The following is a 23318-nucleotide window of genomic DNA, read 5'->3' as shown; positions in this document are numbered from 1 at the left end:
TTTAGTATCTGTGAAACTTCTTTTGTGCTATTACGTAACTGATAACGTTCCTGTGACTCGTCACTATTCTCATTTTCGTCCTGCATCTGGATGAGACGCAGTGTCATTGATGAGTCTCGGGCAGTAATTCCTGGAATGTTGTTGTGCAGAAACTCGGTGCAACTTCACACAGTGTAAAGGCCAGCGTTTTAAGCTTGAACTTTTAATGTTCACTCCTGTTCGGTAAATGAGCTTAGAGTGGAGAGTGTTGAGGAATGATTAACAGATCAGTGAGGACGACCTACATATAATTGCATTTTCTACCGAGTGGTTTTAGTGGCAGACTAGTTTCACCTCTGAAACATAAATAGCTAGTTTCACGTCATCTTTATTCATTTGGTTTAACCCAGTTAGTGTTTTGTATTTTATAAAAAAAATTAATGGCGTGCAGTCCTCTTAGAGGCCAGTATTGTTACACTTTTTTTCAGTCGACATTGCCAGCGTCTAAAAGACAATATGGTCAACAAATGTATAAAGGGAAAATCTACTGCAGTCTTTTCTCTGTAGATAAGGAGTAGGTAAACTGCCGTGGTTCAAACACTGACCCCACCCATTTACCTGCCACCATCCCCCCCAGGTACACGTACACACACAAACAGGCCAAGAATGCTGCTTCCCATTTAACGACTGGTTGTGGGAGCGCTCTGAGGTAAATGATTGTTATGGAGTGTCACCTTACCTTTTGTCAGCGCTCTGTGTAAAATGCGTTCTTTGCACATGTTGGGGGCAGGGACAGGACACACCCTGCCCTGGTTGCATTCACGTAGCTCCACAGACAGGCACAGGCACAGACACAGTTCCCGTTTATTCAAGAACCACTTGTTGGATTTCCTCTGAGCAAAATTATTTTTAACAAAGCGTTGCGTGACTGGTACAGAAAACTGCTAAAAAAATAGGACTCAAAGATGGGTTTTATGGATATGGCTTCAGCTTCTATAAATGATGAGTTTAAGCTCTTTTATATTTTATATTACTGGTTTCATGAAGGTAGGACTTGGTTGTGAGTCTTTAAAGTTAGGAACTTATGAAAGGACTCACATTTTCTGAAACAGAATTCATGTAGAAAAGGCTGGAAAGGCTCCAATTATGATGGTTTGTTCCACATCACATTTAGCTCTCCAAATAGTCAGTGCACAGGTTCAGTCTCAACGCAAATGGCTGCAGTGATTCTGTACTTCTGTTTAATATGATTACAGTACAATGTGTTCCATTGTTGACCTTTACAGTGGTGGATATCAGACAATATGCAAGATGTACAATACTCTGCAAATGTCTTGATCGCCACTTATTTTTTTTGAATATGTTGCTTCCAATGAGCCAGACTTCCATGTAAATTTGTATATGTAAAAGACTGCTATTGGTTGCTGTTCATTCTGCAACTCATTTTATTTACCGAAAGACCTCACGGTTTCCAGCTGGGCCAACTAGAAAAGAGGAAATGCAGCCTGTGGTTTAAGCCAAAAGACTTCCACTTAACAGAAGTCTGGTTTTATGTTATTAAAGTAAACAAAGAATGCAGACAGTGAGCATGGTGGAAATTTCACTTTAACCTCTGTGTGCGTAAGACATTTTTTTTTTTGAATGATCTGCCTATGCTGGAATAATGGCAATAACTACTGCTACATTTAACTAGCAGTGAAGTAGCAGTGCGTGAGACCAAATAAAACCAATGGCACTGTGGTTATGACATGCTGAACCGCAGACAAAGCAAGCTTTGTTTCACATGCAAAATGTAAAATGGTGAAAATAAATTTCTCACGCTGAATTGGTGCCACCTTAGACTCTTAGGTGCCTAAAACTTTTTTGAACTGAGCAGTTTCTTTCATATTACAGGCCTGCTTATAGTGTACATCAAAGGTTAGTGAGGGTCTCAGTTTCTCCGAAACTATTCTAATGGTCACCAAACCATGCCTTTATTAATATAAACATCTTTATTTACCCCACACTGCTATTTTTTGGGGGGTTAATAATATTCAGAGGGTAAAATAAGTAATGAACACGCCATCAATTTTCTAAATAAATATATTTCTAAAGTTGCTATTGACATAAAATTCTCACCAGATGTCAGTACCAAATACCAACCCATGTGTTCCACCCATATAAAGAAATAAAATCACAGATGTTTGTGAATTAAGTTATGTGTAAGAATGAGAAATCACACAGGAAAAAGTATTGCCTTTTTGCACCTAAGTAGTACATTGACATAACTACTTTCTCCCATGTAACTGACAGTCTGCCTCGAAGAGATAATTTATGTACTCCTGATAAACTGGTGTCTTAATACAATTATGGACTTCACTCCTTTGAAAATTCACAGAACTGTCAGACTCTCTTTCATCCACTATGTTCCCTGGTTCATGTATCAGGAACACATGCACCACAATAAGGATGCCCTGTCTACACCTTAATTTGAATATTATACAACACTCATCAGGTCTGCTCAAGGGAATAGTAGGACTCTTTCCTCCTGACTGTTGGGGAAATATCTGGATTTATTAAGAAATCTTAATAAAGACCCATTTCTCACTCAAGTGGCTAAATCCTGTTTATCTTCTCTCTGTCTTTAGCTGATATTATTCACTCTTCCCTAATATCTGGCTTTTTCCTGCACCGCTTAAAGCAATGATAATGCCAACTCTTAGGAAACCCCATACAGACCCTTTCAAATAATTATTGTCCATATGCTAATTTACCTTTGGGAAATAACTCTTGTTGTTTAGATCTAACTTCAACTTATTAGCAATCATCTTTTTGAATTATTTGATAAATAAAATTATAAATAGATAATCTGGTTTTCAGCCACTTCATAGAGCAGGGGTAGGCATGGTCAAAATCACAAATGATCTTCTGTTGGCAGCTGACACTGGGCTGTTAACCAAATGCTCCTTGATCTGAGCTCTGCCTTTGATATTGTCTCTCATGATATTCTTTTAAATAAGGCACTTTCCATGTCATGTTGTAAATTGTAATCTCAGATTGTAATCAGGTATGTACAGTTAAAACATCTCACATCACAAGCTTCCCCAGTCATCCCTAGTGTTCCCCAGGGCTCTTTCTTAGGCCCCGACTCAATTTGCTATTCATCAGTAAAGGGGCGACTTACATTTTTATGGCAGGTTTTACACGTCTGCCCAGAGTAAACCATTTGTTGGTGTGTCATGGGTTTCACACCTTAGAATTAGAAATAGAGTTTGCATAATATTGGTAAGCCACAAAAAAAAGAGAAAAAAAGAAAGGAAAGGAAGATAGTTTAACCAAAAAGAGGCAAGAATTAACCACCAGATTTAATTAAAGGTCAGAAAATAGAGCAAGTACAATCATATAAATATCTTGGGACCATAATAAATGAAAAACTGAACTTTGATCAAAATTGCAAATCAGTTTGTAAAAAGGGTCACCAGCACCTTTATTGTCTTAGGAAACTTGTTCACTTCCACATTGACCAAAAAATTTTAACTTTGTTTTATCGTTCTTTTATTGAGTCTGTTTTATCCTTTTGTTTGGTGGCATGGTTTGGTCAGACCTCTGTCACAGAGAAAAACTCTCTAAATCAGATAGTGAGATGGTCCAGTCGTCTGATAGGTGAGCCACAGTCTTGTTTAGCCTCCCTGTACTCTAAGCAGGTACAGAGGATGGCTTTATCAATCCTTAAAAATGGTTCCCATCCTCTAAGGGGTGAATTTCAGCTTCTTCCCTCAGGACGGAGGTTTCTATTTCCGAGATGTAGGACAAAGCGTTATAAAAATAGCTTTGTCCCCGTTGCTGTCACTGAATTAAATAAAAACTGTTTTTGATTCGAAATATCAAAACTACTATATATGTGCCACAGTGAGTTTTATATATACTAGGTATGTGTGTTTTTAAAGGGATGCCAAATGCTGTCATTTTTCTGTAAAGCAAATTTACCTTGCCTTTGGGTATAAATAAAGTTACCTTGACCTTGAGAACCTGGTTTTAATAAAGCACAGGAGTGTTGGATGTTACAAAACAGTGTGCTATTGAACAAGGTACAAAATGTTCAAAATGCATGAAGATTTTGCATTTTGAAATGTCCAAACTGGTGAAGTTAAACTGACCTTTAATCGAGTTTAAAACAAAAAGTCAAAGAACTTACAGATGCTGTGACACAGGAGAAAGGACACACTAAAGCACAAACACAGAAGGGTCACTGTTTTTATACTTTAGCAAGATGCTTACTTCTGCTTTTCTGCATACCTCATACACAGTTTAAATTCATTGAAAGGTCGTATGCCTACGTATGGTATAGCTGGAAACACACAGAATACAGACACTGATGTTGTACAGATATGCCTGCTTAAAACTGTCACGTGGTTAGCTGAAATATGTGTAACCTCTGTTGTCAATAAGAGTGAGGCGGACGCAGAGGAATTGGAGTTGCTTGGACAGGCGAGTCGCACTCACTGCTCTCCAACGCTCCCCTCGCAAGTAAAATGTACACTGGTGTCTGTGTGGTTGCTTTCAGCAACAGGTTCTGTTTACCAGCAGGGTCCACTTAAACCCAACATAAATGAATTTTCATAGATCATTAATATGAATCACAGAAGAGATAACATAGTATCCTCCTCCACATTACTGTGATAAAGAGAACACTTTTGTATTCATAACATATTTATTGGACCTATTTATTACATCTTTCATTAAGCTGATTGTAAATACTGAACACAATCATGATATAGCAAGGTCAGTATTGCCCTACAATACAGATACCGGTATTTGAAGATGCAGGATTTTAGGTAACACGTAATTTTGTCATAGTTGTACGGCTTTAATTTGGCTTTAACAACATCTAGGACAAATAGTTGACTTTATGACTGATGTATTGGGAGGAAATTTTAAATTATGAAGTTCCTGTCCTGACCATAATAAAAGAGGTTGTTTCATAGCAGTCATGCACTTTACTCTGCCTCCCCCCTATGCTGAGCAAATGCACACATGCATACACAGATCTATTTGAAGTATACCTCTGTCTATACAGGAAGAGGTACACCTCGTCTAGTTATAAATACAACACATTTTGTACATTTGTCATCTTTTACGTAGCATGCTTATACCACTGTGACCTTTGCTGTATAAATATACTACCTGCAACTCTTGCAGGTTTCAAACTAGGACTTTAAGTTAAAAACAGCAGGGGTCAACACAGGTCAACAAGAGCATGGGAAACAGGTGGGATCACAGCTGTAACTAATTACGGTCCGAAGAGACCAGAGCCAAAAGACTTTTCACATATGACAAATGGAATTAAAGGGAATTAAATAACACGTCACCTAGAATTAAGCAATCACATGTTTTGTCTCAATAAGGATGTTGTGACAAAACATTAGCTCATTTAACAAATAATTTTTAAAAAATGCTTAAACCAAAGGAAGTCATTCTATTTCTGTTACACATTTAAACACACTTTAAACTAGTCTAAAGGTTGATCCACCATCTGGACACTTTTGTATTTGTATTTGTATTTTGTATTTACTCTAACTCATTTGGCCCTTATATAAGTCACTATTTTATAGTTTAATTCACTCTAAATTCACTGTGAAATGAAAAAACAATTTTTTTTAGAGATATAGTCACACTACACACGGTGATCACAAAGAATATAACACATGTCTGTCCAATACAGCACTCAGCAGTGAAGTAGGATAAGTAGTTTCTTCAATATGAGTTGATAATTTAATGGCAAAGTTGTGATTGTAGGAATAAACTTTATTTTAATAAATGTCTGAATAATTTTTTCACCACTGATTTGACTTCTTGTCATTGCCCCACTCATGTCATGGTTTGTTTTGCACACCGCCAACATCTGTCATTCCACCTCGCAGACACCTATGTTCAATCCACCTCCTCCCCATCTCCATGTTACTCGGGCTCCATCCGAGCATCCAACTCGAGAAACCTCGGTCAGAACCAGGCTCAGGGAGGGGCGGCCATCTGCTGCGACCGGTTGGGGTGAGAGTGTTAGGATGCCTGGGTCGTCGACCCAGGGTTTTTGAGTTTATGTTATTATTTATAATTTCTAGTTTTTGGTTTCTTTGAGTTCCGTCTTATGGCTTATGTCTCTGTCTTCTTTAGTTGCTCTGTCTCCCCTATCACCTGCATCCCCTTGTCTAGTTCGCGTCTCTATGTATCCTTAGTTCCTATATCCCCGTGTTCAGTCAGTGTTTGTGTCTGCCCTGGTCCCACGTCTCTATTCCCTCTGTAGTGCCTGCATGTGAGTCTGTGTTATGTGTTTCCTGTTTTACTTTGAAGGTCTCTGTCTTAGTGTGTTCAGTTTACGCTTCCTTTTGTCTCGTCAGTTCTGATTTGCCCCAGCTGTATTTCCCTCCTGTTATTCATTCCCTGATTGCTCCCTCTGTGTATTTAAGCCCTGTGTTTCTCTGTGTCCGTGTCGCGATCTACCGTTTACCAAGCTGTGTGTTTTGTCATTTTTCTAGTTTAAGTTTGTTTTGAGTTTTTCAGTCATGTTATATTTTGAGTCTTAAATTAAAGCCTTTTTGAGTTCACGTCTGTCTCCAGAGTCTGCACCTTGGGTCCTATTCCTGCCTGCACACAGCCATACCTAACAGAGAGAAGGAAGACAGGATAAAAGACATGCTGTGGAAGAGAGACAGAGGTTAATAACAGATATGCTTCAATGCAGAGAGGTCTGTTAATACATAGTGAGCGAGAAAGGTGACTGGAAAGGAAAAACTCAATGCATCATGGGAATCCCCCGGCAGCCTACATCTATTGCAGCATAACTAAGGGAGGATTCAGGGTCACCTGGTCCAGCCCTAACTATATGCTTTAGCAAAAAGGAAAGTTTTAAGCCTAATCTTAAAAGTAGAGATAGTGTCTGTCTCCCGAATCCAAACTGGAAGCTGGTTCCACAGAAGAGGGGCCTGAAAACTGAAGGCTCTCCCTCCCATTCTACTTTTAAATACTCTATGAACAACAAGTAGGCCTGCAGAGTGAGAGCGAAGTGCTCTAATAGGGTGATATGGTACTACAAGGTCATTAAGATAAGATGGGGCCTGATTATTTAAGACCTTGTATGTGAGGAGCAGGATTTTGAATTCAATTCTGGATTTAACAGGAAGCCAATGAAGGGAAGCCAAAACAGGAGAAATCTGCTCTCTCTTTCTAGTCCCTGTCAGGACTCTTGCTGCAGCATTTTGGATTAGCTGAAGGCTTTTCGGGGAGTTTTTATGACTTCCTGATAATAATGAATTACAGTCGTCCAGCCTGGAAGTAATAAATGCATGAACTAGTTTTTCAGCGTCACTCTGAGACAGGATATTTCTAACGTTAGAGATGTTGTGCAAATGGAAGAAAGCAGTCTTACATATTTGTTTAATATGTGTGTTGAAGGACATGTCCTGGTCAAAAATGACTCCAAGGTTCCTCACAGCGTTACTGGAAGCCAAGGTAATGCCATCCAGAGTAAGAATCTGGTTAGATACCATATTTCTAAGCTTTTCAGGGCCGAGTAAAATAACCTCAGTTTTATCTGAATTAAGAAGCAGAAAGTTAGCGGCCATCCAGGTCTTTATGTCTTTAAGACATTCCTAATTGGTGTGTGTTATCTGGCTTCATAGATAGATAGAGCTGGGTGTCCTCTGCATAGCACTACAGCCAGCTTGAAGGCCTGTGGTACATAGCCGATTATTAGAGATAGGTTGATCATATTTAAGATCGAAGAATTAATTAATGGCAGGACTTCTTTGAGCAGTTTTGTAGGAATGGGCTCTGAAAGACACGTTGATGATTTGGAAGAGGTAATTATTGAGCCACAGCCACCCCCGAAGATGTGATGTGTATGATGATGTCACTTCTTGTCATTGCTCTACACATGCAATGTTTTTGAAGCGTGCTCTAACTGACATATGGAAAATGAGATAACAGACCTAACACAACCTTGTTGAATTTAATATTACAACAAGAACAACTTCTGCTCAAGGGAATAGATTTTTTTTCCGAGAAGAGTTAAACAAATAAGAATTGAGGCAAATAAGTTAAACCTCAATACTGTCCTGAAAGAAAATACCTATATTACTCTTGTGTTACATATATTCATTTGCAATAAAAAAAAATAGTTCATGTTAAAAATATACACATTATTCATATTGTTCCTCAACATGCATATCCCATAATTAGAACAGGATTAACAAAAGAATAAATTGTGCCCGAGAGCCCTGTCTGCAGTGTTTCTAAAATAAACGCAACATGTTTGAGCACAAAAAACATGCTAAACCGGTTCAGACTGCAGGTAGGAACGCACAGTGATGAATAACAAGGACAGATAAGTCACAATAACTGTTACTGCAGAACTATGAATCCCTATCGCCTAGAACTGTGATATAACCAGAAGCATAACTGGAAAATAACCAAGAATGCATTGGGAGTTTTTTTGGTCTTTTTTTGTTTTTTCCCAGTGGGATGTAATTTTTGCTTTACATGTATTTGTACACTTGTTCTTCTTTTTGTGGTTTGGAAAAAGACTGACCCCTACTGGTTTCTTTGTAATAATATAAACTAGGATTTCATGATTTTATTTAAACACCAAGTTATTTGGGAAAAACTGTACCTGAAAAAAAGGTTGTGATTCTACTTTTAAATAATTTGTAAAAAAAATAATCAAAAAGAGCGAAAAATCATTTGATGTTCATAAAAACAAATAATATTCTATCGTAGTCAATAAAAATTTTTCAAAAGAACAGCACCTGCAGTTCAGTATTAGCTGTCAGGGCAGCTATTGCAGTTTCTCTTCGGGGGCTTTAATTAAGAACTCTTCCTGCAGGACCATTTTGTCTCAAAGAGAGAGAATGATGGATTAGTATTGCGCCCACGCATCATACTGGGATGCAGCTAAAAGGCAGCCATTCATGCGTGGGAGTGAGAGGGTCATTGCTGAGGAGGGAGAGAGGAAGAATGTACGTGCAAACTTCTGTGTAATCACTCTGACAGATCACACCATCCTCCGTCAGCAAAGACTCAGAGCTACTCAGTGACATTCGACAAATCAAGGAAGGATTTCAAATGATTTTTTAAATTTTATTTTATATTTCTGGTAGCTCCAAACAAATTACACATGTAAGGTACCTGACCTGAGAATGCCACTGAGACAATTAACAGCACATCAATTCACTGACATAAGTGGAAAATCTCTATGAATAAGAGATATATGTTCATTGCACAAAAGTATAAGATAATCTATACTATCATTGTACAAAATACAAACATAAAAAATATCTTTTGACAACTTACCACACTGTCAAACAATGTTAGATTGATTATCAGCTCGTAAAATGTGAAAAATATCCATGCAGTCAAAGATAGCCACATAGTGGAAATCGTTATTATCAAAGTGAGAGTTAAGAGTGGGAGACGTAAAAGAGAGAAATTAGTCTGCAGGAGAGTAAAGAGAAAAAATGAGTCTGCTGGAATAAAAGCATCAACAAAAGAGGCAGTTTGAGTAAACTAGCGATGGAGTCATTGAAAGATTAATTCAAGTTCTTTAGTCTTTTCTTCCTTTCATCTCTTCTGGCTCTCCCGTGGCAGAGTGGCTGGAGGCGGTTGGTACAGTGTGGGTGCCCCCCAGCCAGTCCCAGTGAGAGAAGAATGGGGCAAAGTTAGTGCCAGGTCTCTGGTGGTGAGTGTCATGTTTCGGAGCACCACCCCAGAGGCCAAAGGGCACCAAGTTATGTGTGGCCCAAGGGAAGTCATAGCCACAGTGATCCTCAGTGGAAACATAGACATTGAATACCATGAAGCTCCATGCTGTGAGGCAGTGGCACTGCAGCAGGATGGGGTCTACTGTGGCCCAAAATCCCACGCTAAATAACTCCCAACCAGACAGGTACTGGGTGACAAGGCTGAAAGGCTGGTTGTACTGGTGGTGGATGGCGTGGAAAGTGCGGTACAACCAAGCAACCCGGTGGTGCAGCAGGTGCCACAGGTAGTACTGGAAGTCAAAGACCACCATACAGCCCAGGATGCCCAGGAAAAAACTGAACAGAGTGGGGGCTTCGGGGGGTAGAGGGGTTGGTGGCCTCCACAGCCACTGTGCAACTGCAGCAGGAAAGATGTAAAGCAGGTGGTTGTAAATGGTGACACCCAAGGTGGGCCAAATGTTAGGCCAGGTGATGGGTCTGTCTGGATGCAGCCTGTAGCGGTTGATGCACGGCCAGGTGGGAGCCAGCAGGTCCAACACAGTGTAAAGAGCGACCAGGAGAAAATAGGTAGTGACTGAGAGGACCACGGGGAAGAGAGGACTTCTTAGGAGGTCGTGGTAGTTCTGACGGAGATAGTCCCAAATAGGCTGCAGGACCAAGTCCTGGGAATAATCCCCAGTCACATTGTCTACATATGACATCCAAGATAAAGTCTCAGTTCTGAGTAACCCGCCCACGCTCATCATTAATGTGGCGTTTCTCTTCCAAAGATGGCTGATCCAATAGGATTATTTTTAACAAGCAACCAAAGAGGATAAAGAGGGTCTGAATGAAAAGAGGGATCCAAGCTTCCTCGTAATAGGTTAAGCGACAGCAAATTGCCTGGTGATGGTGTGCCAAATTGGACTGGTGGACTGTCTTAGCCTCTTATGTATGTTCAAGCCCCACCTCCACCATCCCCTCCACCCCCATGCATTTTAAAAGAAGGCGCTTTTTAAAGGCCCTTTTTCATGGGCACAAGGACTGCAGCCAGGACTCAGGAGCCGGGCCTCAACAGTTCTCATTTTTGACCCAAATCATCGAGGGAGCTTCCGTCTCCTTGAGAATTCAACTCGGAGACGATGTCATTTAGCTCCTAACATTCTCAGAAAAAAACATACCAAGTTATATTTTCACTACTGCATGTTAACAATCAGCCCTTTCATTTTTCTGCCCCCTCACTCTCAAATCATAAGACAGGGAACACGCACATACACACACCAATACACACAACATCAGACCAAAACAGTAATTAATCACTAAAAAGTTGTCAAATGAGACATGCATTCAAAAGCACTTCCTTTCTGATGCTGAATAGTAATTGGCTTGTTGCTCAGTTTCAGCTTGTTTACAGAAAAGAAATGATGCTATTATTCATAAGTGGGGCAGAGACCACAGCTCTTGCTTCTATAGTATGATAAAATAATTTTGCACAGCAGAGATTTTAATAGGTTTCATGTGATGTTCTGTAGGCATACATTTGGTCAGTTTTCTGTCTTCAACAGCTATGTTTCATTAAACACCATCACACACATCTTAAACTGTACAAACACATTTCTTAGCTTTACAAAGGGTAAATTAAAAATAATACAAATAAAACATAAAATTTATGATATTGGAAAAGCAGTTGCATTGTAGAATAAAAACTTTTATTTACTCCTTGTAATTGTGCATTGTCTCAAATTTTTACTTTACTGTATTTCAGGTTGTACCCATTCCACAATAAAGATTTAAAAAAATCACCTGAAAAATGATTAAACTGCACGAGTCAACACCTGTTTGCCTGCAGTCTCAACTAGCAGAGCTCCATTCTGTAACAACTACATGAGTTAAATGTGAATGTTGTCATAGTCCAGTCTGCTTTCATCTCTCCAGTGTGTTTGATGTCATTTACTTAGTAGATGAGTTCAGTCATGAACTGTATTTACTGGCTGAAAGCAACATGCAACATGTTTCTGCCATTCTGCGGTCACTTGCTGCCATGCTTGGGATCACTGTTCTGCTGTATGACTCCAACTTAAGTTAAGTATTAGCTGCCAGGGCAGATGGCACATTTAATTTTTTAATACTTTGGTATACAGAGAAGTTTGTGATTGACTTAATGATTACAAGGCCAGGTGTTGTGGCTTTAAAACAAACCTAAATCATCAACTGTCATGTGGTTTTGTGCATTATGGCCAAACAGCTCTACTTTGGACATGTCTGTCCAGAAGCCTTGAGTGTTTTTTTTTTCAGATGCAACTTTGCAAACATCACCCATTTAGAGAAAAGAAGAATCTTCTCCCAAACAAGCCATCCATTGACCTTCTCCACTTATCCAATTCAGGGCCACAGTTAGGCTAGAATCTTAAGAGTTTGTATTTTTAGAGCAAGGTCAAGTCAAATGGAAGACTTACTGAAATATTTCTTTTGTATGTACTGCATATTCCATAAGACTCTGTCTCCTATTATATTTTTTCTGCCTGCTGCATGTTTCTTGTACAACACCTCCATCTTCTTACTAGTTTAGGATCACTAGAACCTATCCCATCTGTCAAAGGGGAAAGCTGACACAAAAGAGATTTTCACATCTATGGCCAAGTTAGAATCATGACTGAACACAACACTGCATGTCTTTGAACTGTGGGAGGAAGCTGGAGGACCCAGAGAGAACCCAAGGCACAGTGCGGATATGAAGCAACAGAAAGTAGTGTCCTGTTTGGATTTTAACACAAAACTTTTTTACTGCAAGGCAATGACACTTACCACCACACTAATGTGTTCCCTGCATCATACTGCTAAAACTGCTTTTATGGTCACTTGCTGACGATCATTTATTTCAGTGGATTTGTTTAGCAGTACCTGGCTGCTACAGCACTTTTAATTCATGTGGATGACAAATAAGGTTGTACTTTTCCACACACAGTGCAGTGCATTAAATACATTCCTATTTTAGTTTTTCAGTTATAACAACTAACAATTTTTACTGTGTATACTGAAATGTATAATAAAATAGAGTAAAATTATGATGAACGCCCAGCGACTCACTGAACACAACAGAAAATTCAAAGTATTAAGAAGATAATCGTAATACTTCATCATGAGTCCAATTGCACAAAATGTTCATTTCTTATGTGATCAGCACACTTCTTTATAGCTGCCAATAGAGGGCAGTAGCAATCAAGTCTCGAGCAGAGAAGTCATAGAATATAGTGCAAGAGAGCAGTGACTAAAAGGAAATCCTCCTCAGTGGATGAGGAACTGCACTGTGTAGCATAAACATAATCAGTGGAATGGACACACAGCAGAGAAGATGCACAATGTGATGTTTGAATGTCTTTTTTTATGTTTTAAAAATGGTAACACAGAGTGAAGATGTATTACTAACGCAACCCAAAGCTTTAGCTTTCTAGAACTTCTACTTACCATAGTTGCTTTAGTGACATAGTAATAAATACTTTCAGCAGATACATTAATCACTAGCCATTTTTGGCTTATTTGTTTTATGAAATTTCTATTAGCTTTTGCCATAGAAATCATAAAGCACCTCTGGGTCCATAAATGTATCAAGCTAAAAACATTTAATGTTAAAGTTTAATGTTAAATGATAAATAGAATATTTAGAGCAGGGTTGCTAAATTAAACACTAGCTGGAATGAGCCACTGTCCATGCCATTGAGATTAGTTATTGGCCCCACAAATCCTATTCACATGTCCCATATATTTAAAGCTCCTTTAGCCTGTCCACAGTTTCTGTGCATTTGCAAGCCACCAGCCTCTTTTACCAAAGAGAAGGTTAAGAGAAGAAAGACAGCCACACCAATGGAACCTACATATACTACTATTTGTTACTATAAAAATATATAAAATATAAAAATATCTGTATAAATATATAAATATCTACTTATGACACGAGTTGTCATGTTGATAATTTTAAATGCACTGGAAATGAGTAATTAGTAAGATAAGTTAGTAACTAAAAGAGTACTCTTTTCACTTGCAACACACAAAAATAGTAACAAATACAAAAGTTTAGGGAAAACTTAAAAGGTTAAAGGTTGATGCCTCACTCAAGAGAGTTGACGTAGATAAGCCGGCCTTGATATATTTGTGTGAATATTATACACAGAACAATATTTTCAACACCAAATCTCTTGGAAACACCTGAGGGCTGAGCAGTTTGAAGGGCTATCTTTTTCTTGTCTTTATCATCCTTCCTCTGTGTAACTGCTCTTGGAGGCTGTGTGATAGTATGTGTTGACACCAGTGAAAACATGGATTACACCTGCAGCGACAGATTAATGTCTGGCCTCATCTTCAGGTGAAGGTTTACATTCACTGTAACAGATTCTGCTGGAGTGGAAAGCAAAGCCTCCAGTCAGTTTATTGCCAAACAAACAAAAAGAACTGAATATCATTGTGGAAGCATCAGTTTGTTCATTTAGGGGGCAATGTCACGTGTCAATGTGTCATCGTATAGATTTATAGGCACAGATTTGGTAAGACTCTAATTGACAATAGCAGTAATAACACCTGGCTGAATCACTAAAATTAATATTGAGTCAACATGTAATTTTGCTAAAGTAGTTTTTCTCTGGTCCACTTCCAAGTCAGACCAGGATTGACATGCTTAGCCACATTTTAATTCAATAATGGATAACTGAATTGAAAACCTTACTGGGGAAAACCTGATTTTATGAGGAGACTACATCAATCCCACTATAGATAGAGCAAAACTCAGACAAACCCCAAATAATCACAAATATCATCATAAAAATATGAATTTAGTATAAAAATGCACAAAGACAGAATATTATAACTACCTCAACTGCAGAGAGCACTTTGAGTACTCCGGGAGAGTAGAAAAGTGCTGTAGAATCAGTCCATTTACCATTACCATTATATCAAAGAGTAAATCAATTAAATGTGGTGTATTAAACATTAGGTCTCTTTGTGCTAGCAAATTATTTAATAATGAATCAACATATTGATCTAATCTGCATTGCAGAAACCTGGGTACAGCAGGATGATTATATTAGTTTAAATAAATCAACACCTCCAAGTCATCCTAACTGTCAGAATCCTCAAAGCACAGGTGGCAGCAATCTTTCACTCTAGCTTGATAGTCAACCAAACACCAAGACAAAATTGTAATTAATTTCAAGGCCTGACTCTTAGCCTTATCCACCCTCAAAAAAATATTTTCAGTTGTTCTTACCTGTTGTTTTGCTCCCCTGTACTTGAAATTTCTACTCCCAGTCTCCCACAAATCTGCCACTAAGTACAGCAAGTCTAATAACTACTGATATTTGTTAGGAGTCTTTTGAAAGAGTAGTTGTCAACATTTAACTGACTGTTTACAAACAAAGGATTTACAGTTCATATATATTTGGACAATGACAAAAGTAATACCTGTTCACCGAAACATATTCCAAATATAATTATATAATGGACATAATGTGTAGACTCTCAGTTTTCATTTGAGGGTATTCACATTCAAATTGCATTAAGGGTTTAAGAGTTTCTGCTCCTTAACAAGTGCTACCCTTTTTTAAAGGGACCAAAAGTAATTGGACTCAAAGGCAGGTGTGGGCAATTTTGTCGTTATGTCACTATCAATTAAGCAAATAAAAGGCCTGGAGCAAGCAAAATCCTGTTAATGCGAAGATTTTGCTGTGAACAGACAACCTGTTCAGAGGAGTTCAAGCCATTCTTAAGCTGAAAAAACAGAAAGAAAAACATCAGAGAAATTGCTACAATAGTAGCACTGGCAAAATCTACAGTTTGGTACATCCTGAGAAATAAAGAAGCCACTGGTGAACTCAGCAAGGCAAAAACACCTGGACATCCACAGAAGAAGACAGTGGTGGATGATCACAGAATCATTTCAATAGTGAAGAGAAACCCCTTCAAAACAGCCAGCACAGTTCTGGAAAAATATTTTTTGGACAGATGAAGCCAAGATCAACCTCTACCAGAATGATGGCAAGACAAAAGTATGGAGACGGTGTGGAACAGCTGTAAAGAAATACCCAACTGCTAAAAGAGAAGGAAGAACTGGAGGAGATGCAGAAATAGATGCAACAAGTTCTGAAAGATTTTGAATTGCAAGTGTTTTGCAATGCAGCAAAGTACAAAAATCTTGAAATATTGAGGATGAGAAACAAGAATTGGAGAAAATATGCAGAGAAAGGCAGAGCAAAATCCAAGCAACGGTGAGCAAAAACACTCATTTGCAAGGACTGTATAACAAAGCCCAGTACACAAACACTCAATTGCATGAGAGAAAAAAAGAAGACAAGAGAAAAAAAACCAAAACTTTAGCTTTAATGTTGTTGCATTTGTCTTTCTGATCCTACCTAGTTGGTGTTTGATCTTCTTTACTGTGCATCTTTCCTGACTTGATGAAAGCCCAAAAAAATGGGACTCTCCATCATTTGACCCTGGAACTGAAGAAGCTTCTCAGATGAGAGGTGAAACGTCTTCAAGCAACTTAAAGAAGTCCAGATGCTTTTCTTTCCAAGCTCCTTTGACTACGATGACCTGGATGACTGAGAACCTTCACAGACATGTGAAGTATGGGGATGTTTCCCTAGGAGCGTGAAAGAGAGGAAAGGTGCAGGCCCAGATAAAATAAACAGCCTTCTCCTTAAAAATTGTGTGGATGAGTTGGCTGGGATTTTTTTCTCCTCATTTCTTAAAGTCTCTTGAGTTTTGGAAAGTCCCTCAAATCTAGAAGGACTATTGTACGAGTGCCTAAAGTGAAAGCACTTAATTTTTAAATGATTTTGCAAAGCCTTTTGCTTTGACTTCCCCTGTGATGAGATTATCCAAGAAACTTGTAAAAACGGAATTTTTGAATTGACCCTCCAATTTGCTGAACAGATAGGGGGAGAGAGGGGTAGCTGTGTGCACCTTGCTCCATATGGTTCTAAAGTACCTGGATGGTGTCCAAAACTGTTTGTTTTTGTGGATTTTTGATCTGTTTTTATTTGTATCCAGCTCCATATTTTAGCAGGACATCTCACCAGTACACGTAATCTTGATTTGGATCTGATTTCTTGGCTTATTGACTTACGGATAGTAGACTTGTAGTCAAGACCGCCTAAACCAAGACCAAGACAATACCAAGACCAGAGGGTATCGAGACCATGACAAGACCAAGACCAAGACAGACCGAGTCAAGACCAAAACAAAGTCGAGACGAGACCGAGACTGAGACAAAAAAGTCTTTAAACTGCAGCCAGATGCTGCTTCGTTTCTGGGTGTCGGGCATATTCATGTGTTTTTGCGATGCACTCGCACAGCCCTCCTCACCGCTGTCTACTGTCTCACTCACTTACTGAGAGGACAGACACACGCTCCACTTGACTGTCGCGTCTCTCACCCTCTCTGTTTTTCACATAATGATATTATCCTATATCCTCGCATGTGATTGGCCACAATATGGAGGGATTGGAGCATAGCTGAGCCACTGTGTGAGAGCTGAGCAGCAAAAGGAAATTAAGTGAGGAGCCGGCTCTCACTCAATAGGAGTCGACTCTTCTGATTCACTACAAAGCACTCTCTAAGCACGGCTCTTAGAGCTGATGCACATGACAAATTATCGACCGTTACGTTGTGTGTCATGGATACTGTTGACTCCAAATCTCCCGACCACTATGTCGAGCTGAGACAGGAAGACCGAGACAGCGAGACCAAGACAAGATCGAAGGATCCGAGACCAAGACAAGACCAAGACCAAAGTCCGTCGAGACCAAGACAAGACCAAGACCACGTAAGAGTTGAGTTGGATGTCTCGAGGCCGGTCTTGAGACATCCAACTCTAACGGATAGTCCTCAGAAAGGGAGAGTCATCTTATCAGATGCACTTTTATCTTCCACGTGAGAGTGTGTCCTTTCCCCACTTTTATTTGTCCTTAATAAAAATGAGTGTTAGAGTCTCTACCAGGACAAACATATAATCGAGTTTGCAGACGACTCAGTGAATGTCTCTCTGCTCCAGGATGCAGATCGTGACCATGGCCCAGTTGCAGATGACTTTGTAGCATGGTATGGACAGTCCTTTCTGGGTGTTAAAAAACAAAGGAAATGGTTATTGATTTTTGTTCTAGGATGCCCTCTGGACCCAGTGGAGGTGGTGAGTGACAGGAGAACGGCGGCTGAGCTGTCATCCCTGTTGGACAACATCTCCCACCCCATGCAGCAGACTGTGACAGCACTGAGCAGCTCCTTCAGTGGGAGACTGCGGCACCCACGGTGTGGGACGGAGAGATTTCGCAGGTCTTTCCTCCCCACTGCTGTCAGACTCCATAATAAAGACTTTAACTGATCAAGCACACACATCCATACATATGCAATAATACTAAGTGCAATAATCCTTTCTGTCATCGTTGTATTTTTACTCAGTTGTATATAGTATTTGTATTCTATTTTTATCTTATTGTATATTTATTTTATTTTATTCTACTGTATATAGTATTTTATTTTATTCTATTCTGTACAGTTGTGTACTGTATTTATTCTTATTGTATTCTAATTTTTGCCTCATAACTTTTGCACTGTCCACTTCCTGCTGTGACAAAACAAATTTCCCACGTGTGGGACTAATAAAGGTTATCTTATCTTATCTTATCTTAAACAAAAAATGTCATCCCTGCCCCCTGTTTGTGTTCTGCTGGTCCGGGTCTCTTAGCTGGAAGAATGAGAAAAGGTTGGACCAAAGTATTAAAGTGTGTAGCAAACTGGCAGGTATAAAGCTAAATGATCTTGTCCTCCTGTATAGAGGGAGGGCGGCCCTGAAGGCAGAAAAGATTTGGAGTGATTCTCCTCAGTTTCCTCATGCAATTGATGGCTGGCTTCTAAAATCCAAGATGGAGATGGCATAAACATACAGCTTGAAGAACATGACTTTTATATATTTAACCTTTCAGCAACTCAACTCCTGAGAAAAAAATCACGTTAGCTGCTAAATGTTTATGTTTAAGTATGATGATACCAGTGTCTACAGTGATTCATCTGTCTCGCCAGTTCAGTTTGTTCTTCGTTATTGCGTTATACATTATTATTTGTTGCCAAGATGTCAATGCTTTGCTCAGTTATTGATTGTCTTCTTGAGATCCGTGATTCTCAATTATCGATATCGATGCATAACTTTGGAGGCTGGACTGCAGAATGTCCCTGTGGTGCTAATCAAAACCTATTGTAGTGTCACTCTTAGACACTATAATAAGTCATCCAACTAATTAGATTGCTGTTGAAGGTAACATTTGAATGTGTAGCCAGCTGAACTGATGTTTGCAAAGATGAAAAGGATTGAGTATATTTATATGGTACTGTACACAGGAAATTATTATTGGGGGCTGAGCCACCCTAACGGTTTGATCCTCGAATCACCCCTGCTGTGCACACAAATGGTCTTAGGATCTGAAGACAAATAATGTCTTTTCTGTCTCTTGGCCTGCAATAGGCCAAGAGACAGCATGTCTTCCACAGCATGTCTTTATCCTGTCTTCCTTCTCTCACCCCAACCGGTCGCAGCAGATGGCCCCGCCCCTCCCTGAGCCTGGTTCTGCCGGAGGTTTCTTCCTGTTAAAAGGGAGTTTTTCCTTCCCACTGTTGCCAAAGTGCTTGCTCATAGGGGGTCATATGATTGTTGGGTTTTTCTCTGTATCTATGAAGCGCCTTGAGGCGACTTATGTTGTGATTTGGCGCTATATAAATAAAATTGAATTGAATTGAATTGCTTAGGCTGCTGCCCCCGCGACCCGGCCCCGGACAAAGCGGATGAGGATGGATGGATGGATGAATTGAATTGAGGATTAAGGATAAGCGGAAGCGAATGGATGGATGGATGGATGGATGAATTGAATTGAATAGATTGGGTGTCTCGCCTTATGACAGGTGGAATAGCTGTAACGGTTTGTGAGGCAAACCGTGTGGAGATTGAGAGGTGTGGACCCAGGCACAGAAAATGATGCAGGAGAGACTGTTTCAAACTGAAAATGAGCCTTTACTGTGGCTGTAAGAATTACCACAAAACCACTAACAAAAACCTAAACTGGGGACAGCTAAACATGAAACTAGAAACATAAAACTAAACAACCTGAAACATGGAAATGTAGCTGGAGAGACACTTGGGGAGATGAACAGGATGGCCTATTCCTATTGCAGCATAACTAAGGGAGGATTCAGGGTCACCTGATCCTGCCCAAACTACATGCTTTAGCAAAAAGCCAAAATCCAAACTGGAAGCTGATTCCACAGAAGAGGGGCCTGAAAACTGAAGGCTCTCCCTCCCATTCTACTTTTAAATACTCTAGGAACAACAAGTAGGCCTGCAGTGCGAGAGCGAAGTGCTCTAATAGGGTGATATGGTACTACAAGGTCATTAAGATAAGATGGGGCCTGATTATTTAAGACCTTGTATGTGAGGAGCAGGATTTTGAATTCAATTCTGGATTTAACAGGAAGCCAATGAAGGGAAGCCAAAACAGGAGAAATCTGCTCTCTCTTTCTAGTCCCTGTCAGGACTCTTGCTGCAGCATTTTGGATTAATTGAAGGCTTTTCGGGGAGTTTTTAGCACTTCCTGATAATACAGTAGTAATTACAGTAGTCCAGCCTAGAAATAATAAATGCATGAACTAGTTTCATTTCACAACAGGTCATAAAAACACAAGAAACACAAAATCAAGTCAAAAGGACCCCGAACAATAGGCTCCAGTCCCCTGCAAGTCTGAATTAGGTTCTTTCATTGAGTAAAGAAGGTGATGTACTTGAACTTTTACAACTTTAAAGAATTGTTTTACACTAGTATCTAAATTTAGATCCTAGATGTTATTGTTGCAATTCATAAGTATTTGTAGGAGTTTCCTACAAACACCATATTTCAACATGCATTTTATGGTGAGCTGATAGATTTTTGGTCAGAAATCAGTCAGTAAAGAACAAGTGAAGTCTTCCAGCTTTGCACAAAACACCACGGATCACTTTCATATAATTTGTATTTTCTTCTCTTCCAACATATCTGTACTAAACAACATTGAAATGTTTGCCAAAATGCAACAATTAGTGGGAGTGAATCTTTAATAGCACGTAAACAGCGTTTTTGTTGTTTAATTTCAATTTTTCTGTTGCTTGTCATTCTTTCTTCACACAATAAATTATTACAATAATTTGTACATTACAGCTATGGTAGAATTATTTTAATTGAGAACCAATTTCTAATGGGAATGCAGAGGAAATACTTGCAGTAGGATGCTGTTATAATTTTAGGAAGTCAGGACCCAAAATTCAAAAGATGAAAATTTCTGTCAACCAATGAGCGGTTTACAGAAATTTTATTTAAGAAATTGACAGTGGGGGTTAATCAGGTTTCCAGGCCATAAATTAATAGAATTTATGATGGAAGACAGTCTCCAGCCATTTCAAGAAGACAGAGCGGGTGAAGAATTGTGGCACGGAGCTGAAAGAAACAGACTAGTGTAAATGACCAGGTTCCCAAAAAGATCCTGAAGCAACGCAAGGTCCTATTCCCAGTCTGACACAGCTTCATTCAGTAAGGGCTCCCGTGCTGTCATCACCTTTAAGAAAGTGACAGTGAGGGGAGAAAAACAAGGCAATTCAAGGGCTGATCTTAAAGCGAAGGAGAGAAGGTTAATTGGTTCCAGGCCGTTGATTAACAGAATTTATATTGGATGACAGTCTTACTTTTTCCATGGGGGCTTCCGAGAAGGGTGCAATATTTCCTTTCCCGGGAACAGGTTAGTGGCAATGCTGGAGCGTGGCAGGCAGGTTGTGATGTGAAGATAATGGACTTAGGATCCAGAACTAGGATGAATCAGTTTGTGCAGGAGGCACTACAGATGCTCCACAGGAGGGGTGAGCTGGAATCTGCTTCCAGCTTAAGGAATCTCCATTTACCAATTTGTTTCTTTCTGTCTTGTATTTTTATTGTTTTGTTTACTTCAAATTTAATCACAGCTATTAAAGCAGTGTTTTTGAGTTTACGTCTTTCTGCTGAGTGGTCTAAAGTGCTGAGTGCTCCTGTGACAGATAGGCGGCCTGTTCTCCCACCCTGTGATAGCTGGCACAGATCCTTCACCCCTGTGATGCCGAATTGAATAAGCTGATGAAAATGCATGGACGGATGATCTTGAACAAATTCTTGTTGAACTTCAGGCTTTTGGAAATTCTTCCAAAGTTTTTTTTTTAAACTACTGAAAGTTCCCAGATTGCTTTGATGCTTAAAGGAATTTAACATATTTAAAGTTCTGTAAGTATACAGTAAAATCATGATGTAATTTTCCCAACAACTGATTACAATGCAGCCACTCATCTAAACAGGGCATTTTGTAGAGGATATTGCAAACATGGCAGTGTTTCTTGAAACAATGGTGATCTCAAAAATTCTAAAAAACAATTTCTCAAAACCATAATTCAGCTTCTTTCCCAAAATACTGTTTCGACTTTCATCTCAAAATTACAACTTTATTCTCAAAATGATCAACAATATTTTTTTCCACTAGCATTTTGAGATCTCTTTTAATCTCTCTGGAGACACCAGCCATGCCATACTTTGCTTCAGCTCTTCCTACTTTTTATCTGCTTTTCAAGAATTAAACAATTTTTCTTCTGCATTTCTGCTTCATTCCTTATCAGTTTTTTTTTTTTTTTTTAAATCGAACTTCTAAACGCAACCTCAATTCACAGTTATGGAGTCATGGAGTCATAACTCCATACATGTTAGTCAGTGATGATGGGCCTTTCCTTCTGTTTTATTTTTTTTCTAACTTTTGTACATAGTCCACATATTTTTTCTTTTTTTTTCTTTTTCCACATATTTTTTCTTCCAGTCTTTAAATAGACTGGATAATGATAATGACTGGAAACAGGCGAGAACACCACTGACACAGGAAATAGAACTAAACTGACAAAAGTCCAAACTGAACACACTGGGTCAATGACCCAGGTACACTGACAGTACATAACACTACATATACTTTCTGACGATAAAATAGAATAACTCCACTGGCATGTCTGCAATTACAGTAAGTACTTTGTATCTTAAACCTACATTATTTTTGATGGTTACTTGGGGGTGATAGCTTTGGCTGAAATGCAAATACAAATACAGTGCAAAAACAAAAAATGCATATAGTAATATTTAATAACATATTTAAACGAATTTATGTATTCTGAATTGATCCACAAGATGTTGAACACACTTTCTTCTTATCTTAGCTATTCATAGTTCAATTCCTATCTCCTCAATTAAAGATATTAGGCGCTCTTCAATGGGAATGTTAATGATAGCCTTTTATTTAAATGCATAATTTTGGACATTATTAGTGTTAAAAACAGTTATTATATTGAAGCCATGTTTTCTTTATTGCAATGAAAAAGGTCAAATTTTACCTGTAAACAAAATGGACACATCATCTTTTCTCTTTGTAGTGATCTTAAAGCTGCTGCAAATGACGAGAGAGAACATGAGGGGATCTAAAGTGGAAGAGCATCTGCCAAGTGAGCAGGAGACAAGCGTGTCTTTAAATTCATTTTCAAATAGCAACAAGATTCCTGGTTTATCA

General features: G+C 39.0%; 1 protein-coding gene across 1 annotated transcript; it reads right to left on the bottom strand.

The window, feature by feature from the left end:
• Positions 1-9111: 9111 nt before the first annotated feature.
• ch25hl2 (cholesterol 25-hydroxylase like 2) lies at positions 9112-10589 on the bottom strand. The gene has a single exon (XM_086302594.1). The coding sequence runs from the start codon at positions 10454-10456 to the stop codon at positions 9554-9556; it is 903 nt and encodes a 300-aa protein (XP_086158720.1). The 5' UTR covers positions 10457-10589; the 3' UTR covers positions 9112-9553.
• Between the last annotated feature and the right edge of the window lie 12729 nt (positions 10590-23318).

The sequence above is a fragment of the Aulonocara sp. 'chitande type north' Nkhata Bay genome, linkage group LG7, assembly GCF_057382095.1.
Source record: "Aulonocara sp. 'chitande type north' Nkhata Bay isolate Kocher_YH1m ecotype deep benthic linkage group LG7, A_spYH_male_GT1.1, whole genome shotgun sequence".
NCBI classification, from domain to species: domain Eukaryota; kingdom Metazoa; phylum Chordata; class Actinopteri; order Cichliformes; family Cichlidae; genus Aulonocara; species Aulonocara sp. 'chitande type north' Nkhata Bay.
The sequence above is the reverse complement of the archived record's forward strand: the minus strand, read 5'-3'. Positions and strand labels throughout refer to the sequence as shown.

Coding starts and splice junctions, on each gene's coding strand:
- ch25hl2 (XM_086302594.1), bottom strand. CDS start 10,456: ATGATGAGCGTGGGCGGGTTACTCAGAACTGAGACTTTATCTTGGATG.